The sequence below is a fragment of the Oryctolagus cuniculus genome, chromosome 3 (genome assembly GCF_051225735.1).
Source record: "Oryctolagus cuniculus isolate XC-2025 breed Fujian yellow rabbit chromosome 3, ASM5122573v1, whole genome shotgun sequence".
NCBI classification, from domain to species: Eukaryota; Metazoa; Chordata; class Mammalia; order Lagomorpha; family Leporidae; genus Oryctolagus; species Oryctolagus cuniculus.
In genome coordinates, this window is record NC_142869.1 from 62,927,068 (window position 1) to 62,951,111 (window position 24,044).

At 39.1% G+C, this 24,044-nt stretch overlaps 1 protein-coding gene across 14 annotated transcripts; it reads right to left on the reverse strand.

The window, feature by feature from the left end:
• Positions 1-336: 336 nt before the first annotated feature.
• Positions 337-20,177, reverse strand: RBM45 (RNA binding motif protein 45). 14 transcript variants are annotated; one of them, XR_011387222.1, is made up of 11 exons: positions 19,712-20,177; positions 15,344-15,466; positions 13,788-13,914; positions 10,264-10,386; positions 9,382-9,561; positions 5,804-5,933; positions 5,544-5,628; positions 5,184-5,344; positions 3,220-3,420; positions 795-840; positions 337-633 (listed from the first exon to the last, which is right to left on the reverse strand). XR_011387222.1 is itself a non-coding variant. In XM_070070618.1 (11 exons), exons 1-9 carry the CDS (start codon positions 20,009-20,011, stop codon positions 3,228-3,230), a joined length of 1,425 nt encoding a protein of 474 aa, XP_069926719.1. In that variant the 5' UTR covers positions 20,012-20,177; the 3' UTR covers positions 337-633; positions 795-826; positions 3,220-3,227. The 14 variants fall into 14 exon arrangements, 7 of the variants coding, with proteins under 7 accessions (XP_069926719.1, XP_069926721.1, XP_069926720.1 ...); XR_016230759.1 differs by having other exon boundaries at positions 795-826; positions 3,220-3,382; positions 5,184-5,347; XR_011387221.1 differs by having other exon boundaries at positions 5,184-5,347.
• Positions 20,178-24,044: the final 3,867 nt, after the last annotated feature.

The following is a 24,044-nucleotide window of genomic DNA, read 5'->3' on the forward strand; positions in this document are numbered from 1 at the left end:
AATTCAGCATAAAATATTTCAAATGAAATGTCTTTTGGCTCTTCCTTATTGTAACTGTTAGTGTCAGTAATTAATCAGCATGTATAGATTAAGTAGCAATTACCATATTTTATTGAATCTAAGATGCAATTTATTGGCAGAAGTACCTTTATGTTTCATTAAGAATGTAAAAGAAGATTGTCAAGTACACTATGGCATAAAATTTATAACAAGATGTTTCCACTTTGAGGTACTGAAATGTGCATCTCAAAATCAATGAAATATGTCATTTTTGTAGAATTTTAAACACTGCCTATGAAATTTTCCATTTTTGTCTTTCACATAAATAAGTCATGATTTTTATTTAAGCAAAGAAAACTTTATTTCTGCTACACATAACAACATATTGCTCTAAGAAAACTTTATTTCTGCTACACATGACAACATAGTGCTCTAAGAAACTACTGTATTAGTTTTAGCATTAGCGTATGAACGCAAAAATACATGTGAGCAACCCCTATTTCCCGGACAAAACAATGTTGTGCACAGACTATCAAGTATATGAAAAAAAAGCTGTCAACTGTCCACAGGGAGTGCGTCCAGTCACATTTTCAGTCAGTCAGCTGAGGATTATGTCATTATTTAGTCTTTGTTCTGTAGAAAGAACACAACACAAGTATGAAAATCATCACCTGAAAAGAAATAGCTATTGTATATAGTATTCCTAAAATGTTAGGAATTGTTCCTTTATTTCAACATTACCAATGTTATCTGCTTAATCAGAGATGCCCCCAAATAAACAAAACCGCACTTACTGAGAAGGATGATGCAAGCAGGCACTGAATTTCTAGAGAGGAAATGCTGTCAATTAATATAAAGCCAGATGCTATGAAATACTAAAATTTCTATTTTCCTCAAATAGAAAGAGAAACACACTTACACATCAGACTTATCTCAAAATAGAATCCAACTACTTTCAGAGAGTTTCTTCTATTTCCTAGGCAGGCTCACTTGATCCTGGGCTTACTCCTCAGAGACGAAAGAAACTATCACCCTTCATGAGCTGTATTAGTGTCTTTTTGAAATTAGAAACAAACAAAAAAGGGAGCCCCTTCCCACCAAAAAACTTCAATCGACACAGTCACATAAAATTTGGTAAACTCTTTCAAACTATTTTATTGAAACTTAAAATATTTAATGCAGCAACAAAGGAAGAGAATTGCATATGAGACCATGTATTATAAAGACAATGTGCAATAAAAATGAATAAAAAACATGCTGCAATTAGAAGATGTTCAGAACTGTAGCTCATTATATCCTACCCAAATAACCATCTTCAATTAATGTGATCCAATTTTATCTTTGCCCAGAATATGCACACCAGTTCAGTAAGTGGAAAAATACAAAGTTTATATTTTTTTCACTATCTATGCCAAAGAATATGCATTCCTCCAATGCAAGATATTGGATTCAAGTCCATCAATTTTAATGGGAAAGAAATGGTATTATAAAGCTTATTTCTCACAGCACCAGCTGCCTATGAGATAATTTGACTACAAGATAGCTAATCTTTTACTTTAAAATCATCTAGATCTCACTATTTTGAAGGAGATGATATCTCAAAGGTTTCACTGAGGCTACAAATGCATGAGATTTAGCTCATATTTGCAAAGGTTTTTTTTTTTCCATTTTATAAGGAATTCTGCTGACTCACTGTCTCTCAACAACCCTACGAAGAAAGTAGGCCTCAGAAAGGTGGGAAAGACCTGCCAATCTTAAGAAATGCCAGGGCTGTAATTCCAACCTAGCTTTTGTGATTTTAAGTGCTATCTCTGTTAACAAGTAAATAATCATTAGGAAAGGCTTAACCATAATAAGAATAACATATTTTTTTCATACTAAGAAGTTTATAATATTATCTTTTGTAGGGACAAAGTTTCAATGAAAATCTCATACATTGCTCTCATATACTGAAATAGTCAGAGAAGAATAAGTACATTTATTGCAAGCTCTTTAAAAGAATAAACAGAATTTAATTCCTGACATTTTATTCAGACACGGGAAAAACTGCTTGTTAATTCTTTTTCATTGCCAATTTAATACTTCTAGGATTAAACTGCTAAGGATGTATGGTGTAACAAGAATTGATTTTGTCATTAAATAAAACATTTAAAAACATTTTACAAGCAGGATTATTCGTAGCGTGCCCAGTGTGCATTCTCCCTTGCCAGCTGCTTTCTACAAAGGAGGAACTAGTCACTTGAGTTGCTCTATGCTGGAAGGTCATCAGGACATTCAGATACTTGCTAGCTACATAATCAGTCAGAAAGAAAGCCTTCTGTGATAAATGAAATGGTTAAAACACAGTAATTTCATACTGATTTCAAGGTGCTTACTCCCTACTGATCATCTGACCTGCGAGAGAGTTAGGAAGCTGCTGACCGCAGGAACAGGGAAACTCAGCCTCCCCTGAAACTCAGAATTCATTTACAGAATAGAAATGTCTAACTGCAAAACATGTCTCCCAAATCACAGGGATATAAATTTTCTATCATGGAGAAAGAAACTGAAGTTTGATCTCTGAAAACTAATAAATAGGAAAAGGAATTCACATGGCTATATGGATCATTATTTATAACAGATAAACAACTCTAGTAAATTGTATTTTAAAAAATACATGTATACACACAAGAATATTTTCTGAATGTGTATTTTTAATGTACAAATGCACAAACATAAGTCCAGAAAAACATCAATATTTAAGTTCAAAAATTAAAAAAATACATTATTTGATATAGATTTTTAGGCATTTGATTACTGAGAAGTCAAAATATTCTTTATAAAGACTGTTAAAGACACTTTAATTCTTCAAGGTAATACTCTTCAAAAATATTTCATTTTTAAAGTTTACGAAAGCACAGAGTAAAAAGCTTGGTTATTAAAATCTAAGATATTCACAAACAAAAAATAACTTCGATATTCTAAATTGAAATCTGATTTTATTTTATAGAAGGACAAAACATTCATCCAGCGGCAAAAACAACTTTTTCAAAGTTTAAATAAATTAGAAACATATATTGTAAAATAACTTGGCTTTATCGGTAGAATTTTAAACAAAAGTATTTTTAACTAACTTTTAAATCTCTAAAAAGAAAAATCTGTATTCAAGTAGTATGCATTATCCTTCATGCTATACTCAATAGGTAGTATATTTTAAAATGCAGACTAACAACTGCTTACCTCAAGAGTCAGTACGTTCTTTGCCGCTTGTTAGATTCTTCTCTGGGGGAATCTGCCAACATAACTTTAAGTCTGACTCCATTCAGAATCTTTCCATGTAGAGTAGCAATGGCATCATTAGCGCTTATTCTATCTGCGTACTTCGCATACCCCACGTTTTTTCCTGACACAAGGTAAACTTCGATCAGGTTACCAAAACGACTGAAACAAAGTAAAACTGAAATCAATAAACATAGCTGCTCAGGTTTGAAATCTGAGATTGATTCTGGATTCCTTTTTCACCATTCTCTCCATACGCAACATCCAAAACATGTCAATATTATCTTAAATATTTTAATTTTTCTTCATTAAGATCATCATTTCTTAGATCACTCTAATATAATAGTCCCACTTTCCATGGCTATAGTCACCCTCAGTCCAAAATCATTAAAGGGAAAATTCCAGAAGTAAACAGTTCATAAGTTTTATATTGCACACAATTTTGAGTAGCATGATGAAATCTCTCATCATCCTATTTTGTACCATCCAGGTATACAACATCCCTTTATGCTGAACACCCATTAGAACCACCTTGTTTATCAGATTGACTGCTTACATTCAAGGACGCCTTTTTTTACTTAATAATGGCCCGAAAATGCCAGAGTGGTGATGTTGGCACTTTTATTCCAGTTTACTGTTATAACTGTTCTATTTTATTATTATTCTTTTTAATCTCTTACATATATATGAGATACACACACACATATGTATATTCAGTACTCTCCCTGATTTCAGGCATCTGCCAGGGATCTTGTCTTTCTCCAATCCATTCCTGTCCTGGGCGATCTTTCTAAAACACAAAATGATCATTCATTCCCTAAAATCCCTTTAGCAGTTCCCTTTGTCCCCAGGGAAAGGACAAACTCTTCAGTACAGGCTTGTAGGCCTTTCTTGACATGGTCCTTGCCTCTTTGGCTCCCTCTTCACTCACAATCTCTCAAAGTCCATAATTCTAATGACTTCCTCTCACATTCTCTCTAAAGAAATGACCATTCCACTCTCCGGATGCCTTTTGTGGTAAAATTATTTTTATCCTTCGGGTTTTCACGTGAGACTTTGCTTCCCCACAGTTTCTAAAGTAGGTATTTTATACATTCCTTCTTACAGCACCAAGTTCATGGAGTTATAACTTCCTATTTACTTGTCTCTCTGACATGAAATTAGCTCTTACAGGACTAGGACTGTAATGCCTTATTTACACAGTACCATTTTTTGTTTAAATAAAGTCTCCAGTACTTAGTATAGTCCCTGCCTGGCAAACAGAAGAGCTTCAAGAAATAAACAAAATCAGTCAGTAAATAAAGGTCAAAATACCTGAATCACATGCCTGATATTTTGTGTAGTTCTTTAACAAGTATTTATTTAATTCTCTAATGTTCTTATAAAGCAAATAAGAACAAGACCAAATAGAAAAATTAAGGAGTTATACTAAAAATGCAAAATAAGTAAGAACCTTTTCTTTTTCACTGAGTAACTGCCTACTCAATGTGATTATATACCCTTTAAAGTTCCAACAGAGGACTAACAAAATGGACTAACAAAATGCTCAGTTGAATTGCAGCTATAGAAAAAAATTCTAGTGGACAGGCCTATGCAGACACACTGTCTGTTAAGGGACAGATTACTTCTCCATTCTGTGCCTTCAACTTTCCAAAACAATCACACATGTTTATGAATTCAAAACAAAGTAACAGGAAATTCTGTGTAGATCCTTAGAATGTGTTCCTGACAAAGAAGAGAAGGCAATAACCATAAAGTGAATCAGATGATACCAGTAAGAGTTTTTAGAAGCACAGAACAAATCATCTCTAACTAATCAGTATTAGATACAGGGAGTCTCCAGATTACGAGAATGTTTAAATTACTAGTTTAAATTTCAAATAAATTTAACTAAAAAATGCAACTTTCTAAAATTGAAATCTTACCAGAATATATCCTCTAAGACATCTAAAGGTAAAGGGTGAGGATTAAACACGATAAAAAGTCTTTCTTTCACAGGAGTTTCAGGAGGGGCCTTTTTTTTGCACGATGGAAGTACAACATCTGTCTGGATTTGAGGTAACTGTGTCCCAGAACTTCCTCCAAACTGCTGTTGAAGAGGTAGGTACAAAATGACAAAGAAAAACTGTAGGTTAGGGATTAGATAAGAGCTGAAGACAGACGTGTATCATAGCACTATGTGGTCTTCCAAGAATCTGAAAATTTTCTTACATAGGTAATAAACAGAGATCACACTTATTATACACTATTGATGTATTATAAAGCTTAACTTCTTACCTACTTACCAGAAATTGCTGCTGACTTGGGTTGTTCCATACCATTGATGCAAGCTGTGCAGCTACCATCTGGGTTGCCATTTTTCTAAGGAGACTGGAGACAATAACTGATAATTTACAGAAAAACTAGAAATATTCAGTCTCTTAAGAGTAACTTGTTTTGTGTGATATCCTCACCTGAGAGGTCAACTGTTTTCTATTTTTGTTTTTTAAGTCATAATCAAGTACACCCAAAGCTTGGGTTTAGACACTACTGGAATGGTACTTACTCTGTTGCATTACTCCCATCATCAATGAAGGAAACGCCTATCCGATTCCCAGGAGGATACTGAAATCCATGTAACTTATATTTTGCATAAATTGCTGATGCTACATTAAAATACTGAACCACTCCATGCCCTAAAACAGAATATACAGAAATGAAAAATAAAGCAGACTGAATGTCTCAAAGATAAAGCAATATACAATCTTAATACAATTAGTAAATAAAAATGAAATGTATCAGAAAACAAAGTTCTACTACACACATATAAAACTTCTTTCTTCCTAGAAAGCTAACCATAAATTAGACTTTGGGAAAAAATATGAACTTGGTATTTTAAGAAAAATGGAGCATTAGCATATGTTCTAACAAACTTTTAAACAACAGCTAGGGCCAGGCCATACAAAATCCAAGAGCCTGAAATAGATCAAGGTCTCCCACATGAGCTGCAGGGGCCAACGTACTTGAGCCATCATCTGCTGCCGCACAGGATGCATTAGCAGGAACCTGACAGGAAGTGGAGCTGCCAAGACTTGAACCAGCACACCGATATAGGTGGCCATGTGTCACCAAGCAGCAGTTTAGCCTGCTGTGCCACAATGCCCACCTGTCTAATGAACTTAATTTTCAGGTACTGGCTTTTTATATATAACACTGATGTATCCAAAAATTTGAATTTTTATTCTTGAAATATACTTCAAAATTTAAAAGTTATCCCTATTACACTGGGCAGGAAATGAAGTGAGAAGTGATATATGAAAAAAATATATACTAATCTTGGTTAACTGCAGTGGCAGAAAGCGAAAAGTGATATACATGATATTAAGATAATCGAAAATGAATCTTGATGTGAATGGAAGGGGAGAGGGAGTGGGAAAGGGGAGGGTTGTGGGTGGGAGGGACGGTATGGGGGGGAAGCCATTGTAATCCATAAGTTGCACTTTGGAAATTTATATTCATTAAATAAAAGATAAAAAAAAAAAGTGATATACATGAAAACAAAAGGCCCAGAACAGAGGGTTTCTGAAGTCAGATATTTCATATTCCTTTAGAGATATTTTAACTAAGTGGACAGATTGCAAGTTAGGAAGATGGTCTCGAAAGGAGAGACAATTTTATTCTGGGTCCTTAAATTCAGAGCCCAGGAGCTTGTGACACAATCAAAAAGTTTTCATGATATATTTATAATATAATCTACTTCAAGGAAAAACACTGTAATTTTTGTTCCTTTCTAAATCCAAGCATCCAATTTTTTTAAAAAATTTATTCAAAAGGCAGTTACAGAGGAGCAGAGGTGGGGGGGAGAGGGGAGAGGGGAGATAGGGAGAGGGGAAAAGGGAGAGAGGGAGAGAGGGGGAGGGGGGAGAGAGGAAGAGAGGAAGAGAGAGAGAGAGAGAGAGAGAGAGAGAGGTCTTCCATCTGTTGGTTCACTCCCCAAATGGTCATAACAGTCAGAGCTGGGCCAATCCAAAGCCAGGAGCTTCTTTTGGGTCTCCTGTGTGGGTACAGGGACCCAAGAACTTGGGCCATCTTCCACTGGTTTCCCAAGCTACAGCAGAGGGCTGGATCAGAAATGGAGCAGCTGGGACTCAAATCGGTGCCCACATGAGATGCTGGCACCGTAGGCAGTGGCTTCACTCGTTACACCACAGCGCCAGTCCCGCATCTAATATTTTAATGAAATTCAAAGGAAGCATAGAAATCAAATGAACACATCAATGAATTCATATTCTAACTACATGATGACATCTCTATTAATAAAATGGTTTTCCAATGATGCACATATATCAGAAAAATACAACCAGAAGTAATATGGAAATTGTAGGAACAAATATATTTCAACATACCTGATAAAATAGAAGGAAAACACAAAATAAGTAAAATTACATATGAATAACAAAATATAAAACGTATGCCTCAGAGCCTTAGAATAGAGAATGATAACATGAGATTGAGTTAAAAATTTGAGATGGCTCAAAGTAGTTTCAAACAGTTCTGATAGAGGCTGGGTAGGGTAAAGAAAGTACTGTCTGTATGAAGGGTGGGAGTACTTCAAGCCAAATAGCTCACATGACCAGATTCATTCCATTTCCCCTCAATATCCACGTCACTCTAAAAGAACTAAGTCAGGTGGTATACCTATAGTATTGGAAGAGATGCCATGCATGATTTCTCAATGACACCCTTCACTTCCAATTATTAGTATTTTTTTCCCATGAGCTTCTGCCTGCCCCAGCCCCCCCCAAAACCTTTTCTGCTTCCAATTATTAACAAATAAAAATCAACCTGGGGCCGGCACCATGGCTCAATAGGCTAATACTCCGCCTGCGGCGCCAGCACACCGGGTTCTAGTCCTGGTCAGGGCACTGGATTCTGTCCCGGTCGCTCCTCTTCCTGTCCAGCTCTCTGCTGTGGCCCGGGAGGGCAGTGGAGGATGGCCCAGGTTCTTGGGCCCTGCACCCGCATGGGAGACCAGGAGAAGCACCTGGCTCCTGGCTTCAGATCAGCGCGGTGCGCCAGCCGCAGCGGCCATTGCAGGGTGAACCAACGGAAAAGGAAGACCTTTCTCTCTGTCTCTCACTGTCCACTCTGCCTGTCAAAAAATAGAAAAAATCAACCTGGATTCACTGACTGCCTATTGTGTGCCTGGACTTGCTTTAGGTATTTTATGCCAGGATTGCATTAGGTATTTTATTTATATTATTTCTAATTCTTATCTAACTCTAGCATAAAGGTTTTAGCAATCCCATTTCACAGATGAGGATGAGCTACAGACAGGATAAATAATTTGCCAAGGTCTCAGAACTCATGCCACCACTGTCATTTGTACCCAAGTCTAATGCAAAATGGAATCCCAAACTTTTTTCATTATACTACAGTGCTATCATGAAAAAAGAACCTTAATACAAATAAAAACTTGGGGTGGGCATAAGATATTACTTTAAATGTCTGCATCCCATAATGGGATGTCTGGGTTTGGGTCCTAGTTCTTTTCTGGATTCTACCTGCTGATAAGCATCCTGGGAGGCAACAGGTAGTGTGCCTCAAGTGGTTGGGTCCCTGTCACCCACACTCATGGGAGAGACCTGGATTGAGTTCCTGGCTCCTGGCTTTAGCCTGCCCTGCTCCAGTCATTGTAGGCACTGCAGGAGTAAATCAGTGGATGGGAGATGGGTGTGTGTCTTAAGTCTCCACCAGTAGTGCCAGCATCCCATATGGGCACTGTTTTGAGTTACAACTGCTCCATTTCCCATTCAGCTCTCTGCTAATGTGCCTAGGGAAGCAATGGAAGATGGGCCAAGTGCTTGGGCCCCTGCACCCACATGAGAGACCCAGAAGAACCTCCTGGATTCTGGCTTCATTCTGGTCCAGTACCAGATGCTGTGGCCATTTGGGTAGTAAATCAGCAGATGGAAGACCTCTCTCTCTGTGACTCTGCCTTTCAAATAAAATAAACAAATCTTAAAAAAAAAAAACTCACACAAAAAAAACCTCGTCACACAAATAGTACCAGACATTGTCATTAGAGAAAAGCTATTTAAAAAAAATGCAGAATACTGAAAAGCAATAAAGATATTATTTTACCATAATTTGAATACGGATCTCGTTGAACTTCACAATATTCCAATCCTGGCACTATGTCAAAGATGCTGAAAAGCTGCTCTTCAGTGAAAGGAACTCTTGATACAACTGATAAGCGTTTGGAGATAGCTTCCTGGCCTCTGTTGTCATTCTTGTCGAAACTTGTAAATTCCGATGGTTGTTCTCCAACAATACAAAAAAAAGGTACATCTTCAAATTTCTATGCATTTAAGAATTCATTTAAGAGTTTTAAGTACTGCAAAATAAAAAAGTCCATTGCACTAAACAAAGGCACTGTTTTTATAGTACACATTTGGTCAGTGGAGTTACCAAAGGGACTAATGACAAGAAAACAGACAACTCTTCCACTCCCTACTTCAACACAATGCAGAGGCTACCTTCACAGGAACACGTTTCACAGGTATTTTACTTGAGAGTTTATGTGATAAGTTGATAACATTCATAGACTTTACTTTCATCACTCACTTTTCCCTTTTCCTAGCCTATATTTTGTCATCTCTCTTTTGCCTGTATCTCCAACTTTAAAGCAGCAGTAGCCTGGGGGCAAACTTTGGAACTCAACACTAAAGGGATACCTACATGTCTTTTGTACTTTTTGGTCAGCTGCACAGATTCTAGAAAGTGGCAGTAACACAGTTTAATATGTAGATAATGTATAACTAACCAAAGAAAGCCATAATTGGGAGTAAGTTAAAGTAAGTGTTAAATAGTAAGGACTTCAGGTATCATGACCAACTGTTTAGGAAAAAAAAAGTACATGTAAGATTTTATTCGGTATATTTACAATCTGATGATAAAAGACTATCTGACAAACTCAGACTGATAACACTAGATATATGGTTCGAGTAAAGCTAGCTCACTTACCAAATGGAAACATATTTACTCTAGGCTCATGTCCCAAAGCCTCTTGCCTCATATTACTGTAATAATCTTGTTCTGAGGACTCAGATGCTTTATTTTTAGGTTCAGCCAAGATGGCTCTAAAACCTGAAAAATGAGAATCCATGAATTTCCAGATTCATAGCAAATTTAATATACCTACAAATACACTTGCTCACTAGTGTTGGGAGTTAACCTTTTAAACATAATTGTGATGTTTGTGGGTGGGAGGGTGGTTATGGGGGGAAAAACCACTATAATCCAAAAGTTGTACTTTCGAAATTTATATTTATTAAATAAAAGTTAAAAAAAAAAGTAATTGTGCTGCGGCCAGCATTGTAGCACAGTGGATTAAGCTGCCACCTGCGATGCCAGCATCCCATATGAGCGCCAGTTTTGAGTCCTGGTTGTTCCACTTTCAATCCAGCTTCCGTCTAATGTGCCTAGGAAAGCAGTAGAGGATGGCCCAATTGTTGGGTCCCTGCCTGGCCCTAGTTGTTGCAGTCATCTGGGGAGTGAACTAGTGTATGGAAGATTGAGCTCTCTCTCTCTTCCTCTATCTCTGCCTTTCAAATAAATAAATACATACATACTTAAATATATACAGATAATTGTGCCAACCAGAATCTATGCAATGGCCATCTCCAGTAGATCTACTGCTTTATTTTCTGGAAGATGGCAGTCAATGAAAAACAGCAAGAATCTCCAGTTATGGGTCAATGCAGACATAAAAGATCAGTAATTCTATGCTACCCCACCCAATCTCCACTGACTACAGATGATATCATCTTTCATTTGCCCATGCTCCTTAACATCAAGATCCTGAAGAGCTTCTTCACATTTAACCTTTAAAATACAAGATTCTTCCTTTAAAATACACTCAGAATATGTTATCTTTAAATTTAAATTCTCTTCAATTAATTACAACAGCCCTTTAATTGGTCTTCTTGTTCCTGGATCAAGGGTTCTTACTTAGGGGTCCAAGGATCAGCTTCAAAAAGTGGAAGGTTCCACAAACCCTCTGAAACTGTAAAGGAAATGCTTATGTATATATGTGTGCATACAGCATATCTGAGAAGCCCAGAGCTTTCAAAATATTATTTGGTGGCTTCAAAGAGGATCAAGCCAGTCAGTTTTAATTCTTTCTCTGGAAATCTGTCCTCAAGACTGTGGTCAGATCAACAGTTCTAAAAGTTTTTACTATTCTTCACTTTTTAAGGAATCTACAAGGAAACTGTAATGTGGACTAAGCTTGAACTCTTCATAACCTCCAATATATGGTCCAATACACAGTTAGCTTTATCTCAAAATTTCTCAGTTGGAACACTGTGTTTTCCAGGTAGGTGCCTCCAATCAGAAGCACAGGACATGTTTATTCCTGGCACTGTGCCTCCGCTAACACGGCTCCCACTGTCCTGCTACTCTCCATTGGATGTAGGTCCTACCTCCTCTGGATGTGTTCCCATGCTCATTCAGCACTCTTGCTCACTACTGAGACTATACCTCACACATTTGAACATTTTATCATTTGGTAAATTTACTGATCTCATAAAAATGGCAATCTTATAGAGAACTTTATTGAGAGTCTATAGTAGATAGCTGGATATTTGGAGTGACAGGAAGACAAAAAGACATACTTCTTGCTTAAAAGAGCCCTTAAAAGTTGTATTACTCTTTATTTTCCTTATTAGATATTAGCTACCCAATATACATATAAAATAACAGAGCTGACACATACTTTATTTGTATCCCTCTCCTTAGCATATTAATGAGCACACCACAGATACTCAACTAATACTATCAGGATCTAAGAAAGTTTTGGTGTGCACAATTAGGGTATCTAAGAATTCTATTGATTAGCATGAATTCTTTCCTGCATGTATAGCTTCTTAGCATATTCTAAAACCCACTATTTATTCCACATTTCCTTTCTAAAGGTCAATATAAGTATGATGGCAAACAATACTCTCCTTGGTTTCTTTAAAATTTTTATTTTTCATTACATACACCAGCAATAGCAAGAAACACAATTACTGTCACTCTAGATTAAAATTAAATCTATATGCATCTATGCTAGGAAACCTTATAAATCCTATCCTTAACCTTTATGTTTATTAGTATACTCAATTCTATTTAGGCTTTAGGTTAAATATGAACAAATGTTTAAAAGAAATCTTGAAAGAGTAGGTCAATTTTATTTATTTATTTTTAAAGATTTATTTATTTATTTGAAAGAATTAGAGGGAGGGAGGGAGGGAGAGAGGCAGAGAGAAAGGAGAGAAGGGAGAGGAGAGATGTGTGTATGTGAGTGAGTGAGTGAGTGAGTGAGAGAGAGAGAGAATCACATCTGCCCTCCCCCCACCCCCAAGATTGCCCCAATAGCTAATAATAGGCTGAAGTCAGGAGCTTCATGGCAGGTGCCTAAACACTTGGGCCATCTTCCACTGCTTTTCCTAGGTAGCTGAATTGGAAATAGAATAGCCAGTGCCACAATGCTGGCCCCAGGTAAGTCAATTTTTAATTACAAGTTTTTAATTTAAAAAATTATTTATTTAGGGGGCTGGCACTGTGGCATGGTAGGCTAATCCTCCATCTGTAGCACTGGCATCCTATATGGGTGCTGATTTGTGTCCTGGCTGCTCTTCTTCTGACCTACCTCTCTGCTTATAGCCTGGGAAAGCAGTAGAAGATGACCCAAGCACTTGAGCCCCTAACTTGTGGAAGACCCAGAAGAAGCTCCTGGCTCCTGGCTTTGGATCGGCCCAGCTCTGGCGGTTGAGGCCATTTGGGGAGTAAATTAGTGAACAGAAGACCTTTCTCTCTGTTTCTCCCTCTGTCTATAACTGTACCTCTCAAACAAATAAAAATCTTTAAATTTATTTATTTATTTTTATTTTCTTGAAAGAGCAAGACAGAGAGAGGGAGAGTGTTACAGAAGGAGAGATCTTCACCTGCTAGTTCATTTGCAAAATGCCATGGTTGGGTCAGACCAAAAGCTGGAGCTCCAAACTCCATCTGGTTCTTCCACATGGGTGGCAGGGACCCATGTATTTTAGCCATCATCTGCTGCCTCCCAGGATGGACATTAACAGGAAGGTGGATTGGAAATGGAGGTGGGAAATGATCTCAGGCACTCTAATGTAGGATGTGGGCATTTCAAAGAGCAGCTTAATCCTCTGTACCACAATACCTGTTCCTCAATTTTTAATATTTAAAATTCTCACATACATTTAAAAACTCCAAAAGTATATAAAATAATAACTAAAGTATGCATTTCACTTGTTATCTTAGTAAATATAATTGCTCATATTTATTTTTTAAAACTGTACCTAAATAAATGCTTAATCATAGCCCTGAAATATTTTTTATTCTTGGACTATATATAAACAAGTACCACTCAGTTTAAATTAGCATGTGCAGTTATTAGCAAAAGCTAGTATTTGACTTAGTTACTTAGAATATCAGAATTTAAAAAAAAAAAAATCCTTTAGCAAGTCAAACATCCTTACTTCGATCACAGTTTTCTATTGCTTGAGCAGCTTGTGATGGTTTTAAGTATCGTACGTAGCCCAAACCTTTACTTTCTCCAGTGACTTTATTCTTGATAATGCTGCAATACTCGATATCTCCATATACCTATGAGTCCAAAATTAATAATTAAACAGAATATTTCAGAAATATCTTAAAATCTATATTTATCTGTGCTTTTTGTATGCATGCAACAAAATCCTTCAAGGATATGTAGATATTTCATATTGTTGTTTTTATAGACAAGGAAGTTGGACATCAGGGAACTTAAATAACTTGCATAAGTCTCAGAGGAACTAAGTCACAGTGATATTAAGAATTGCATATAGTCTGGATAGCTCCAAAGTCTTGCTCAGCAGTGGTTAAGAGCAGGAACTCTCGAATTGGACTTGAGTGTTTGGTTTGTCCCAGTCCCTACACAAGTATTTAACTCGTTTTAGTTCATTCAATCTTTAAGGCAACTTTGCCTTGTGAAGCAGTTACCTGTATTAGCCCCGTTTACTAAATAAAGAGACAGGCACAGAAAGGATAATGCTTATTTTTAGTGATGGAAGATAAACAGAATATACACTTTTGGAATTTATTGGTTATTTTATAAGTTCTCATGCAACCAATTAGCAACTTAAGTTACTATACATTAAGATAAAAATGTCTTTTTTGTTATTTCAGAACAAGGTAAAAGTTTATAATTATGTCAGGTTAAAAAAACTTTTTGTCTTTTAGTACTGTAAAAAGCATGGTATACATATTCCTGGTATTTGTTATTTTTGAAGTATTTCATTCAACTCTTAATTGCGATAGAAACAAGAAAATTTGGAAATTACTTCTTACCGCTTGTTCCTTTTCTCTTTTGCTTGTTGCCTACCTGATTCATTTTACCGGTAGGATTAGTAGAAAAAGAATAAAAATTACAACTGAAAACTGCCTTTTAATAAGCTATGTGAATTTTATCACTGTGTATAGGTCAATGACTAAAAAGATTTAAAAATCTCTTCAAATTTCATTTACTAAGATCTACAGTTCAGTGCTGTAGCTGGCTTCTTTAGATGTAAATCCTTCAGAGGCTCAATTTTCAGGCAAAAACTCTTAAAAAAAAACTTTCTCTGAAGGTGACAATGTCAACATGTCATAGGCCCTTAATAAATACCTGACAGCTTTAGGCCTGCCCGACATCCCTAGGTGGGAGGCAACAGAAGGGAGCTTAAAGGTTAGAGACCAAGAGCAGACTCTGGACTGAGACACCTGGCATTAAATCTCGGCTCCCCTATTTCCCAGAGTGTGATTTAATTAAAATTCTCTGAAGTGTCAGACTTCATTTTTTGAATCTATCTTTTCATATTTTATACATTATTTAATTTAAAAATTAATCCTAGGTTTAATATTTCAAAACTAGTCTGAAGTTAATGACCTAAAAATGGTTTTTTAACACCCCCTTTCACTTTAATCATCTTCCTCAAACAATATTTCCTATTTGGTAGCTGTACAATATACTTAGGATTAAGAGTTATCACATACACTGATTAGAAAATATAAGTACCTTAAATTTTTCCCGCAGATCTTCTTCTGTGTAAGATTTTGGTATCATCACAAAGATCCTTGTAAGTTCTTCATCTTCAACATCTCGGTGACTTCCAGATGATCTGGACTGAGCAATGAAAACCTAAGAAACAAACAAAACCCAAAATATAATCTCAACTGCTTTCCTATTCCTGAAGTATCGTTAAGGATTGTTATGTATGTAAGCCATTTTAAGTAAAAATGTGATACATAGGATCTTATGAAAAGCTTTTTCAAAAGCAATCTTTATTGCAATGACCTTTTATATAATACCAATCTCTGCACTGATTTTTCCCCTCAAGAGGTACTTTTTTGCATTTTTGTTAACCGGAACAAGTTATTGGGTGGTATTTAATGAATGTTAATAATATAAAGGATTGATATTTATTAAAATGTTACATATCCCACTTGTTCTCTCAGATACTGAAACAGGAGCATAAATGCCTCTTGTGAACATGAATTTATCTTTCTCCTTTTGGTTCAATCAATGCTTCATGTATTTTGAAACTCTATTACTGGCTGTGTAGATACATGGGATTATGTACTTTTTTTTGTTGGGGGGGATTATGTACTTTTTAAAAAAAGATTTATTGGGGCCAGCATAGTAGGTAAAAGCCACAGTCTACAGTGCCGGCATCCCATAAGGGTGCCAGTTCAAGCCCCAGCTGCTCCACTTCCAAAAAGCAGTAGAAAATGTCCCAAGTCCTCGGGCCCCTGCACCCATGTGGGAGACCAGGAAGAGGCTCCTAGCTCCTGGCTTCAGATCGGCACAGCTTCAGCCATTGCGGGGTGAACCAGCGGATGGAAGACTTCTCTCTCTCCTCTCTGTTTAACTTTGACTTTCAAATAAATAAATAAATCTTTAAAAATAATAAAAAGAGATTTATTTATTTGAAAGGCAGAACAATGAGGGGGGAGAGGAGAGTGAAAGAGAGAAATATCTTGTCTCTGCTGGTTCACTCCCCAGTTGCTTACAACAGTCAGGGATAGGCCAGGAGCCAGGAATTCTATCCAGGTCTCCCACATGGGTGGCAGGAACCCAAGTACATGGACCATCTTCAGCTGAGTCCCAGAAGCATTAACAGGAAACAGAATTGGAACTGTGAAGAAGGCAGGCCTAGAACCGGATGTAGGCATCCTAAGCGTTGGTTTAATCTCCTCACCACAACGCATATCCCGGTAATGTACTTTTTTGACTGATATCTTTATTTTTAGGAAGCTAAGCTATCTCTGTCAATACACTATGGAATGAAGTCCATTTTGTCTGACAGCACACAAGTTTACCTTTCTACTTTCAATCATTATCTTTTTTTTTTTTTTTTTTTTTGACAGGCAGAGTGGACAGTGAGAGAGAGAGACAGAGAGAAAGGTCTTCCTTTGCCGTTGGTTCACCCTCCAATGGTCGCCGCGGCTGGTGCGCTGTGGCCGGTGCACCACGCTGATCTGATGGCAGGAGCCAGGTACTTATCCTGGTCTCCCATGGGGTGCAGGGCCCAAGCACTTGGGCCATCCTCCACTGCCTTCCTGAGCCACAGCAGAGAGCTGGCCTGGAAGAGGGGCAACCGGGAGAGAATCCGGCGCCCTGACCGGGACTAGAACCCGGTGTGCCAGCACCACAAGGGAAAGGATTAGCCTAGTGAGCCGCGGCACCGGCCCTCAATCATTATCTTTAAAGGGTGTCTCTTGTATACAGCGTTTAGTTGGGTATCTGTATTTTGTCACATTTAATCTAATTACCAACAGTTGAGTTTAAGTATAAATGGTCATATTTTAAATAGTTTTCTTTCTAGTATTAATGTTTAGAAAAAGGTAACCTAACCATATTCTGGTTCATCTCAGTGACTTACTTTCCTAATGATTTTTTATCTGAGCAGGGAAATGCCAAGGGTAAGACGTACTGGCAGTTTAGTTTTATTGAAACATTATCTGTGATAATAGATTAATTTGTAGTACTGCTTTTATTCAACTTGTATTTCTTTTTCCATTATTCCAGAGGAATAGTTAAATCTCTAGAACTGTGCATTTATTACACAGCTATAAACATGAGAAGTTTAATGGATAACTTCACTTTTTTATAATATAAATAGTGTAATAAAATTAAACCATTGTACACCCACAGGATCTTGAAGCCTTTTTTTTTAATTTATTTTTTTGACAGAGTGGACAGTGAGAGAGAGAGACAGAGAGAAAGGTCTTCCTTTGTCGTTGGTTCACCCTCCAATGGCCGCCACGGCCGGCGCGCTGCAACCGGCGCACCGTGCTGATACGATGGCAGGAGCCAGGTGCTTCTCCTGGTCTCCCATGGGGTGCAGGGCCCAAGCACTTGGGCCATCCTCCACTGCCCACATCCCTGGCCACAGCAGAGAGCTGGCCTGGAAGAGGGGCAACCGGGACAGAATCTGGCGCCCCGACTGGGACTAGAACCCGGTGTGCCAGCACCGCAAGGCGGAGGATTAGCCTAGTGAGCCGTGGCATCGGCCAACTTGAAGCTTTTTTAAAATTTTTCTTTAAAATTTAAGAAGGAGGGGCTATATGTCATTCAAGTATGAGTTAACTTGGACTTAAGAAATTCTGGAGTAGGACATAGCAATCAAAAGGACATAAAATTTTAAAGCCATGGGATTTTATAAATGTTGAAACAAGAACACTGGAGCCATGTGGGAAAAAAAAAAACAAAACAGTTGTTTGTTTGGAAAACAGCCTGTCACAGAGATGTAAATTCTTTTGTAGAAGATGAAGTTGGAGATACAGCTCTACCTATAACCTACTTCCAGTCACTCCTTCAGTAAAGCCACACCACATGCTTATATGCCAAGCTTTGAAGGAAGTTTTATTGAGAACCCAGAAGCGCCCTTAGAGACTGAATGTAGTGATGTTTCAGTAATGAATGGTCAACGGGGAAACACAAAAAGGGCAGCTTCAAGCACATGCAGAGACACAGAAGGAAAAAAGAGCCCCAGGTAAGATGAGGCTGGAGGAGCCATGAGCTCAGTGTTTCTGATCTTTGATGAGACAGTACCGATGTAAAACACATGCAGAATAATCAAGCTCCTAAAGGAAGATTTCTCCTAACAGATTTTTACCTTCGTGGATGATACACACTCTTTGGTTCTAGATAAGAGACATTCGTTCAAAGCCAAAACAAAGATTTTTCTTTTCTGTTTTCCAAGTTGACCTATACCTTCAGGACAACAGAGCCTGACATAGAATATGCCTTAACTGTAAAATGTTTTCTGGTCGTATGCCTGGTGCTGCAATATTCTTGACTTGCAGATTCTCTGGAACTTTGCAAAAGCAACGTTAACTTGAGAAAAATTGAAGCCAAATGGAAGGAAGGAAAGGAGAAGGAAGACAGCCTGCCCAAGCCGGATGGTCTGAGTCGGTAGCACAGAATAACATCCTGGCTGAAACTCAGTGGGCAAAAATGTGGAAAACAGATTTGAAGCCTTAATTCTCTTTGAGAATGAGCATTTTAGGTTTTGGTGGCTAAAGAAGAAAGTTTCAGTGTGGGGACATCCTGACTACTACAGAATAGTTGTAAAAATACAATTGAGGGTTACCTTGTTCGCAGCACTGTACTAAAAGGTTGAATTAAGTCAAATACTTCTTGAAATTACCATTCCTGCCATGCGCTATTACCTTAGTTTTACACAGTACTACGTGTAGACACTTCATATAAATGCCACCATATACTAACACAATCAGCATAATAATGCAAAGCCCAAGAGACCACCACAGCGATCTGGCTCTGCTCAAGGCAGTTGACTTCAATCCGCTTTAGAAGCAAAGTGGGAATAACAGTCAAGAATCGAATGCACCGTGTTCACATCCTCACAAACAGGGCTTATTTGGAACAATTGTTAAAATCACTAAAGTGTGATGAAAGCCGGATCGTAGCATTTTAACCATCTGCATTTAATATCGCACACATGCACACTTCTGTCTGTCCTGGGAAAACGCCCAACACAGACGGCCACGGTTTAAACATCCGCACTTTTGCCAAGCGTTTAAGCCCCACAGAGTGACTTCAGACGCCGTACCCCCGAGGGCCTCGGCCAGGTTCCCAGAGCGGTCCAGGGGAACCAGTGACCGCTGGGAGTGGGGAGGCCAGGCCACTGCCCCTCCCGAGCCGTCACGGCCGCCCGCCCGGCCCCCGGCGCAGGCTCTGGGGACGGGATCCTCTTTCTAGAAGCCCGCTTCCCAGTCGGTGTCGAGTGCTGCCTGACGGGCTCCGGGAGCGGGCGCCCTGCCCTCTCCCGCCCTGGCACAGCACCAGGCGAAGGGAGGCCCGACGGCGCCATCCTCCCCGACTGTGCCCCCGCGGCCACCCAGACCCGAGCGCCCGCACCTTGATGGGCTTGCTGTCGTTGGGGCCCAGGCACTGGCCGTGCATCTCCTCCATGGCCCTGCAGGCCTGCGAGCTGCGGGCGAACTTGACGAAGGCAATGCCCTTGGACTCCTTGGTGTGCTTGTCCCGCACCACCCAGATGTCCTGTATCTCGCCAAAAGGCGAGAAGCGCTCCCTCAGCACCGACTCGGGAGTGTACTTGCTGATCACCAAGAAGATGCGGCTGTTGGGCGGCTCGTCCAGGCTGTCCACGCCCGGGCGGAAGCCTCCGCCGCTCGCGGAGCTGCCGGCTTCGTCCATCGTGCTCCCCCCTGGCGCGGGAGCCAGGCCGGGGTCCCCCTCAGTAGTCTCTGCTGCTGCCGCGCCCGCCACGGCCGCTGCTGTTCAACCTGCCGTTGCGGGTTCGGCGCTCCGCTTCCGGAAGCCGGAGTCCGGCGTCAGGCGCTGTCCAGCCGCGCACGGCGCCGGCTTCCGGGGCCTGGAGCGCCACCTGGCGCCGCGGAGGACCCGCACTCGGCCCAAGTCTCCAATCCCTCTGAGCCCTGGCCCAGATGTCCTTGTTCCCTGCGGCCACAACAACCCTGCCTGGTGCACAGACTTTCTCTACGCTGGCTTTACCCCACCCCAAACCGAACGACTCGTTGCCCAAACTTGCTAATGTTAAAGAACCATTTATGACACTTATTAAAGATGGTAAGGCAGGCTTTATTTAAATGGACTGTGATGCGGCAGGCGAGAGATTGGACTCAGTTCTGACTCTAACGAGAGCGTAAGGACAAGTTGGGATTTATAACCAAGGAGCAGGGTGGAGGTTAGTGAATGGAAAATTGCTAAGAGGAAAGAACAGGAGCAAGGGGGATTCTTGCTAGACTGGTTTAACAGAATTCTCACTCAATGCAAGCCAGGGTGAAAAAATACTGATGGTGGTTAGACACCAAGAGAGGGGATTTTCACTAAACTCATTTAGCAGGATTTTGCCCCAACTGTATTCCACAAAGGCTTAGAGCCCAGGGTTGGTCCTGGTTGAGCAGAGGACTCTGGGGAACCCAGGTTTTGGACAAAGGAGAGACTCCATAACCATCTTGGCCATAAGTTCAATAGGAGGTCACTATAGGGTAGAGATAAAATTGTAGAACCTTCGAGCTGAAAGGAACCTTTGAGTTTACCCAATCCCAGCCTCGTTTGTTAGTGACAAAGAAACCAGGGCCCATAGCATATCTCAAAGTAACAGAGATACAAGTAACAGAGCCCAAACCAGAACCAACTTGATCTATTGATCACCTCAACTCCATCAAGCACCCCTGGGGTTCAAGGGGAGAGAGATGTGGAATTAGGAGAAACTTAGGGTGCAAGAAAAGTGGGAAGTTCCTTCTGACTTCTAAGTCTTCATGTAAACAGGTGGTAAAGGAGAGGTCAGCAGAGAGCCACCAGAAACCCAGAAGTAACATCTGCAGTTAGCAGTGACACTGAAATTAAGTAAAAGGACTTGAAAGTGGACTGGGAGGGGCTGGCACTGTGGCACAGAGGGTTAACGCCCTGGCCTGAAGCAGCAGCATCCCCTGTAGGCGACAGTTCGAGACCCAGCTGCTCCACTTCTAATCCAGCTCTCTGCTATGGCCTGGGAAAGCAGTAGAAGATGGCCCAAGTCCTTGGGCCCCTGCACCCGAGTGGGAGACCTGGAGGAAGCTCCTGGCTCCTGGCTCCTGGCTTCGGATCTGCGCAGCTCTGGCTGTTGCAGTCAATTGGGGAGTGTACCATTGGATGGAAGACCTCTCTCTCTCTCTCTCTCTCTCTCTCTCTGCCTCTCCTCTCTCTGCGTTACTCTTTCAAATAAATAAATAAAATCTTAAAAAAAAAAAAAAAGAAAGTGGACTGGGAGCGATCTCCTTGAATGTCCTAGTCCAGGCTGCTAAGACCTAGGTTGCTGTGAAGTTAAACTGATGAATATTTATTGTGCACCAACCATGTGCCAGGAGTTAGATATATAGCAGGGAACAAAATCATTCCTATCCTCAGAGAGCTCCCCCGACCCTGGGAAAATTTTACTTGTAAATATAGAATGCAAACTTAATTAATTAACCCATTCATTAATACACAAATATTTGTGTAATCCATTCATTAATACACAAATCCTGTGTGTTGGACACTGTGCTATGCTCAAGGGATATAATGGTACACAAAATTTTCTTACCCTCATTGGATTTAGTAGTTTAGACTTATATAGTTATGATGATATGAGATAATTTATATGGAGCTAATACTTTAGGGGTATTTAGGTAACACAATAAGGATTGGTTTTCTTGTTCCCTATGACTACAGTACCCACTCTCCCACCCTTAAAAATGTATAGTCATGTGTGGTAGCTAAGTTGTCACCCTGGATTTAGCACTAATAAGATGTTAAAATTTCTCCTTGTATTACATTTTATACCTGTAACATAAGGGCTTCCTTGCCTTTGGGGCTCAGCAAGTCTAGGAAGTATCTTGTCTTAACTGTCCATTACTCCTTTTCCTGGCTGAACCAGTTAAGGTAACGGAAAATAATATAATTATGTACTAATTTTACTGATGTAAGGAAGTGCAAAGGTTGTAAGCAATGCTATTTGCACACCACTGCCATCTAGTGGAAAATGTATAATTTTCAAAAACTTACACTGGGCAATGCATGTCTGGAGAATTGTTTGTCAGAATAATTAATGTTTTTCTTAATGAAATTATTAAAAATGAGTAAAACAAAATAAAAAAAGAAATATTGGGAAATTCTAGAAGCAGAATTTCTTTATTACTCAAAATGAGAAAAACTGTATTCAAGGAAAATAAGTTTACTTATAAATTAATCAAATCTAATAAATATATTTTTCTTTATGTGACTTACTTTAGACCAATTTATTTAGGTATAATTCCTAGATCATACAATTCACCCATTTTCAGTTGTTCAGTTAACTGGCTTTTAGTATGCTCACAGAGTTGTGTAAGCATTACCACAATTTTTGAACATTTCCTCACTCAATTATGACAGAATTGGGATGTTAAAAAATCATGCAACATGAATTGTATGTAAGCAAAACCTCTGAAATAGCTGAGTTTTAAAGAAAGTTTATTAATTAGACATATTAAAGATGTGCTAGACTTTTGCAGATTAAAAATTTCCAAGCTTTAAAACACAACGTACAGTTGTACAATTGTTTTCAATGCATGATTATTGGAATGACAAACATTTATGTTTATGTCACATGAAATTTGGATGTCTTTTGAAATTTTCCCCCAAAATCTCATGAATTTTTTAAAAGCAAGAAGTATACAAGTATTACATGTTAATTAAAATTTTAAATAAAAGATATAAAATATTTAAAAATTTTTGTGTTAAAAGACTTCAATCTCAAACTATGATGTAAATATAATGAGGTTTACTTGGCTGGTTGGTGATACTACTTTCCATGTATTATAGTCAATGAACTAAAAACATTTTGCCCTTTTTGCAAACTTTCTATAGATTTTACTACCAGTATTTTTTGGTGATCAATTAGTAACCTTCAGATTATTCTTTTGTCTTTTACTTATTTATTTTTAAATATATTTTATTTATTTGAAAGGCAGAGTTAGAGAAAGAGACAGAGAGAAGTCTTCCATCTTCTGGTTCACTCCCTTGGTGGCCACAACAGCTGGAGCTGCGTCAATCTGAAGTCAGGAGCTAGGAGCTTCTTCTGGGTCTCCCACATGGGTGTAGGGACCCAAGGATTTGGGCCATCTTCTACTGCTTTTTCAGGCCATAGCAGAGAGCTGTATCGAAAGTGGAGCAGCCGAGACTCGAACCGGCGCGCATATGGGATGCTGGCACTGCAGGCGGCGGCCTTACTGGCTACACCACAGCACCGGCCCCCAGATTGTTCTATGTGAATGTGGACAGCCTCACTTTGTCCCATCTGTAAGGCTACTGGTAGTGATAATGTATGCAAGTACCTAGCCTGGCCTACGCACCCAAGAAATGGTTATTTTTTTCTTCTTGAGTTTGAATGCTTTCCTTTGAATTTGAGAATAGTATTTAACACTTGATTTTTTTTTCACAATGGTCTTTTTGTTTCTATTAGATGACACACATTATTTAAATGTGTAGATTTCAGGCCAGAATTCATAGGCATCATTTAGTGGCTATAGCTATTAAAGATAACAAAATTGGCTGTGGCACAGTAGGTTAATCCTCCACCTGCAGTTCCAGCATCCCATATGGGGCCGGTTCTCTCTTCTATGATCTGGGAAAGCAAGCCCCAAGCGCTTGGCCCCTGCACCTGGGCATGGGAGACCTGAAGGATGCTCCTGGCCCCAGGCTTTGGTTG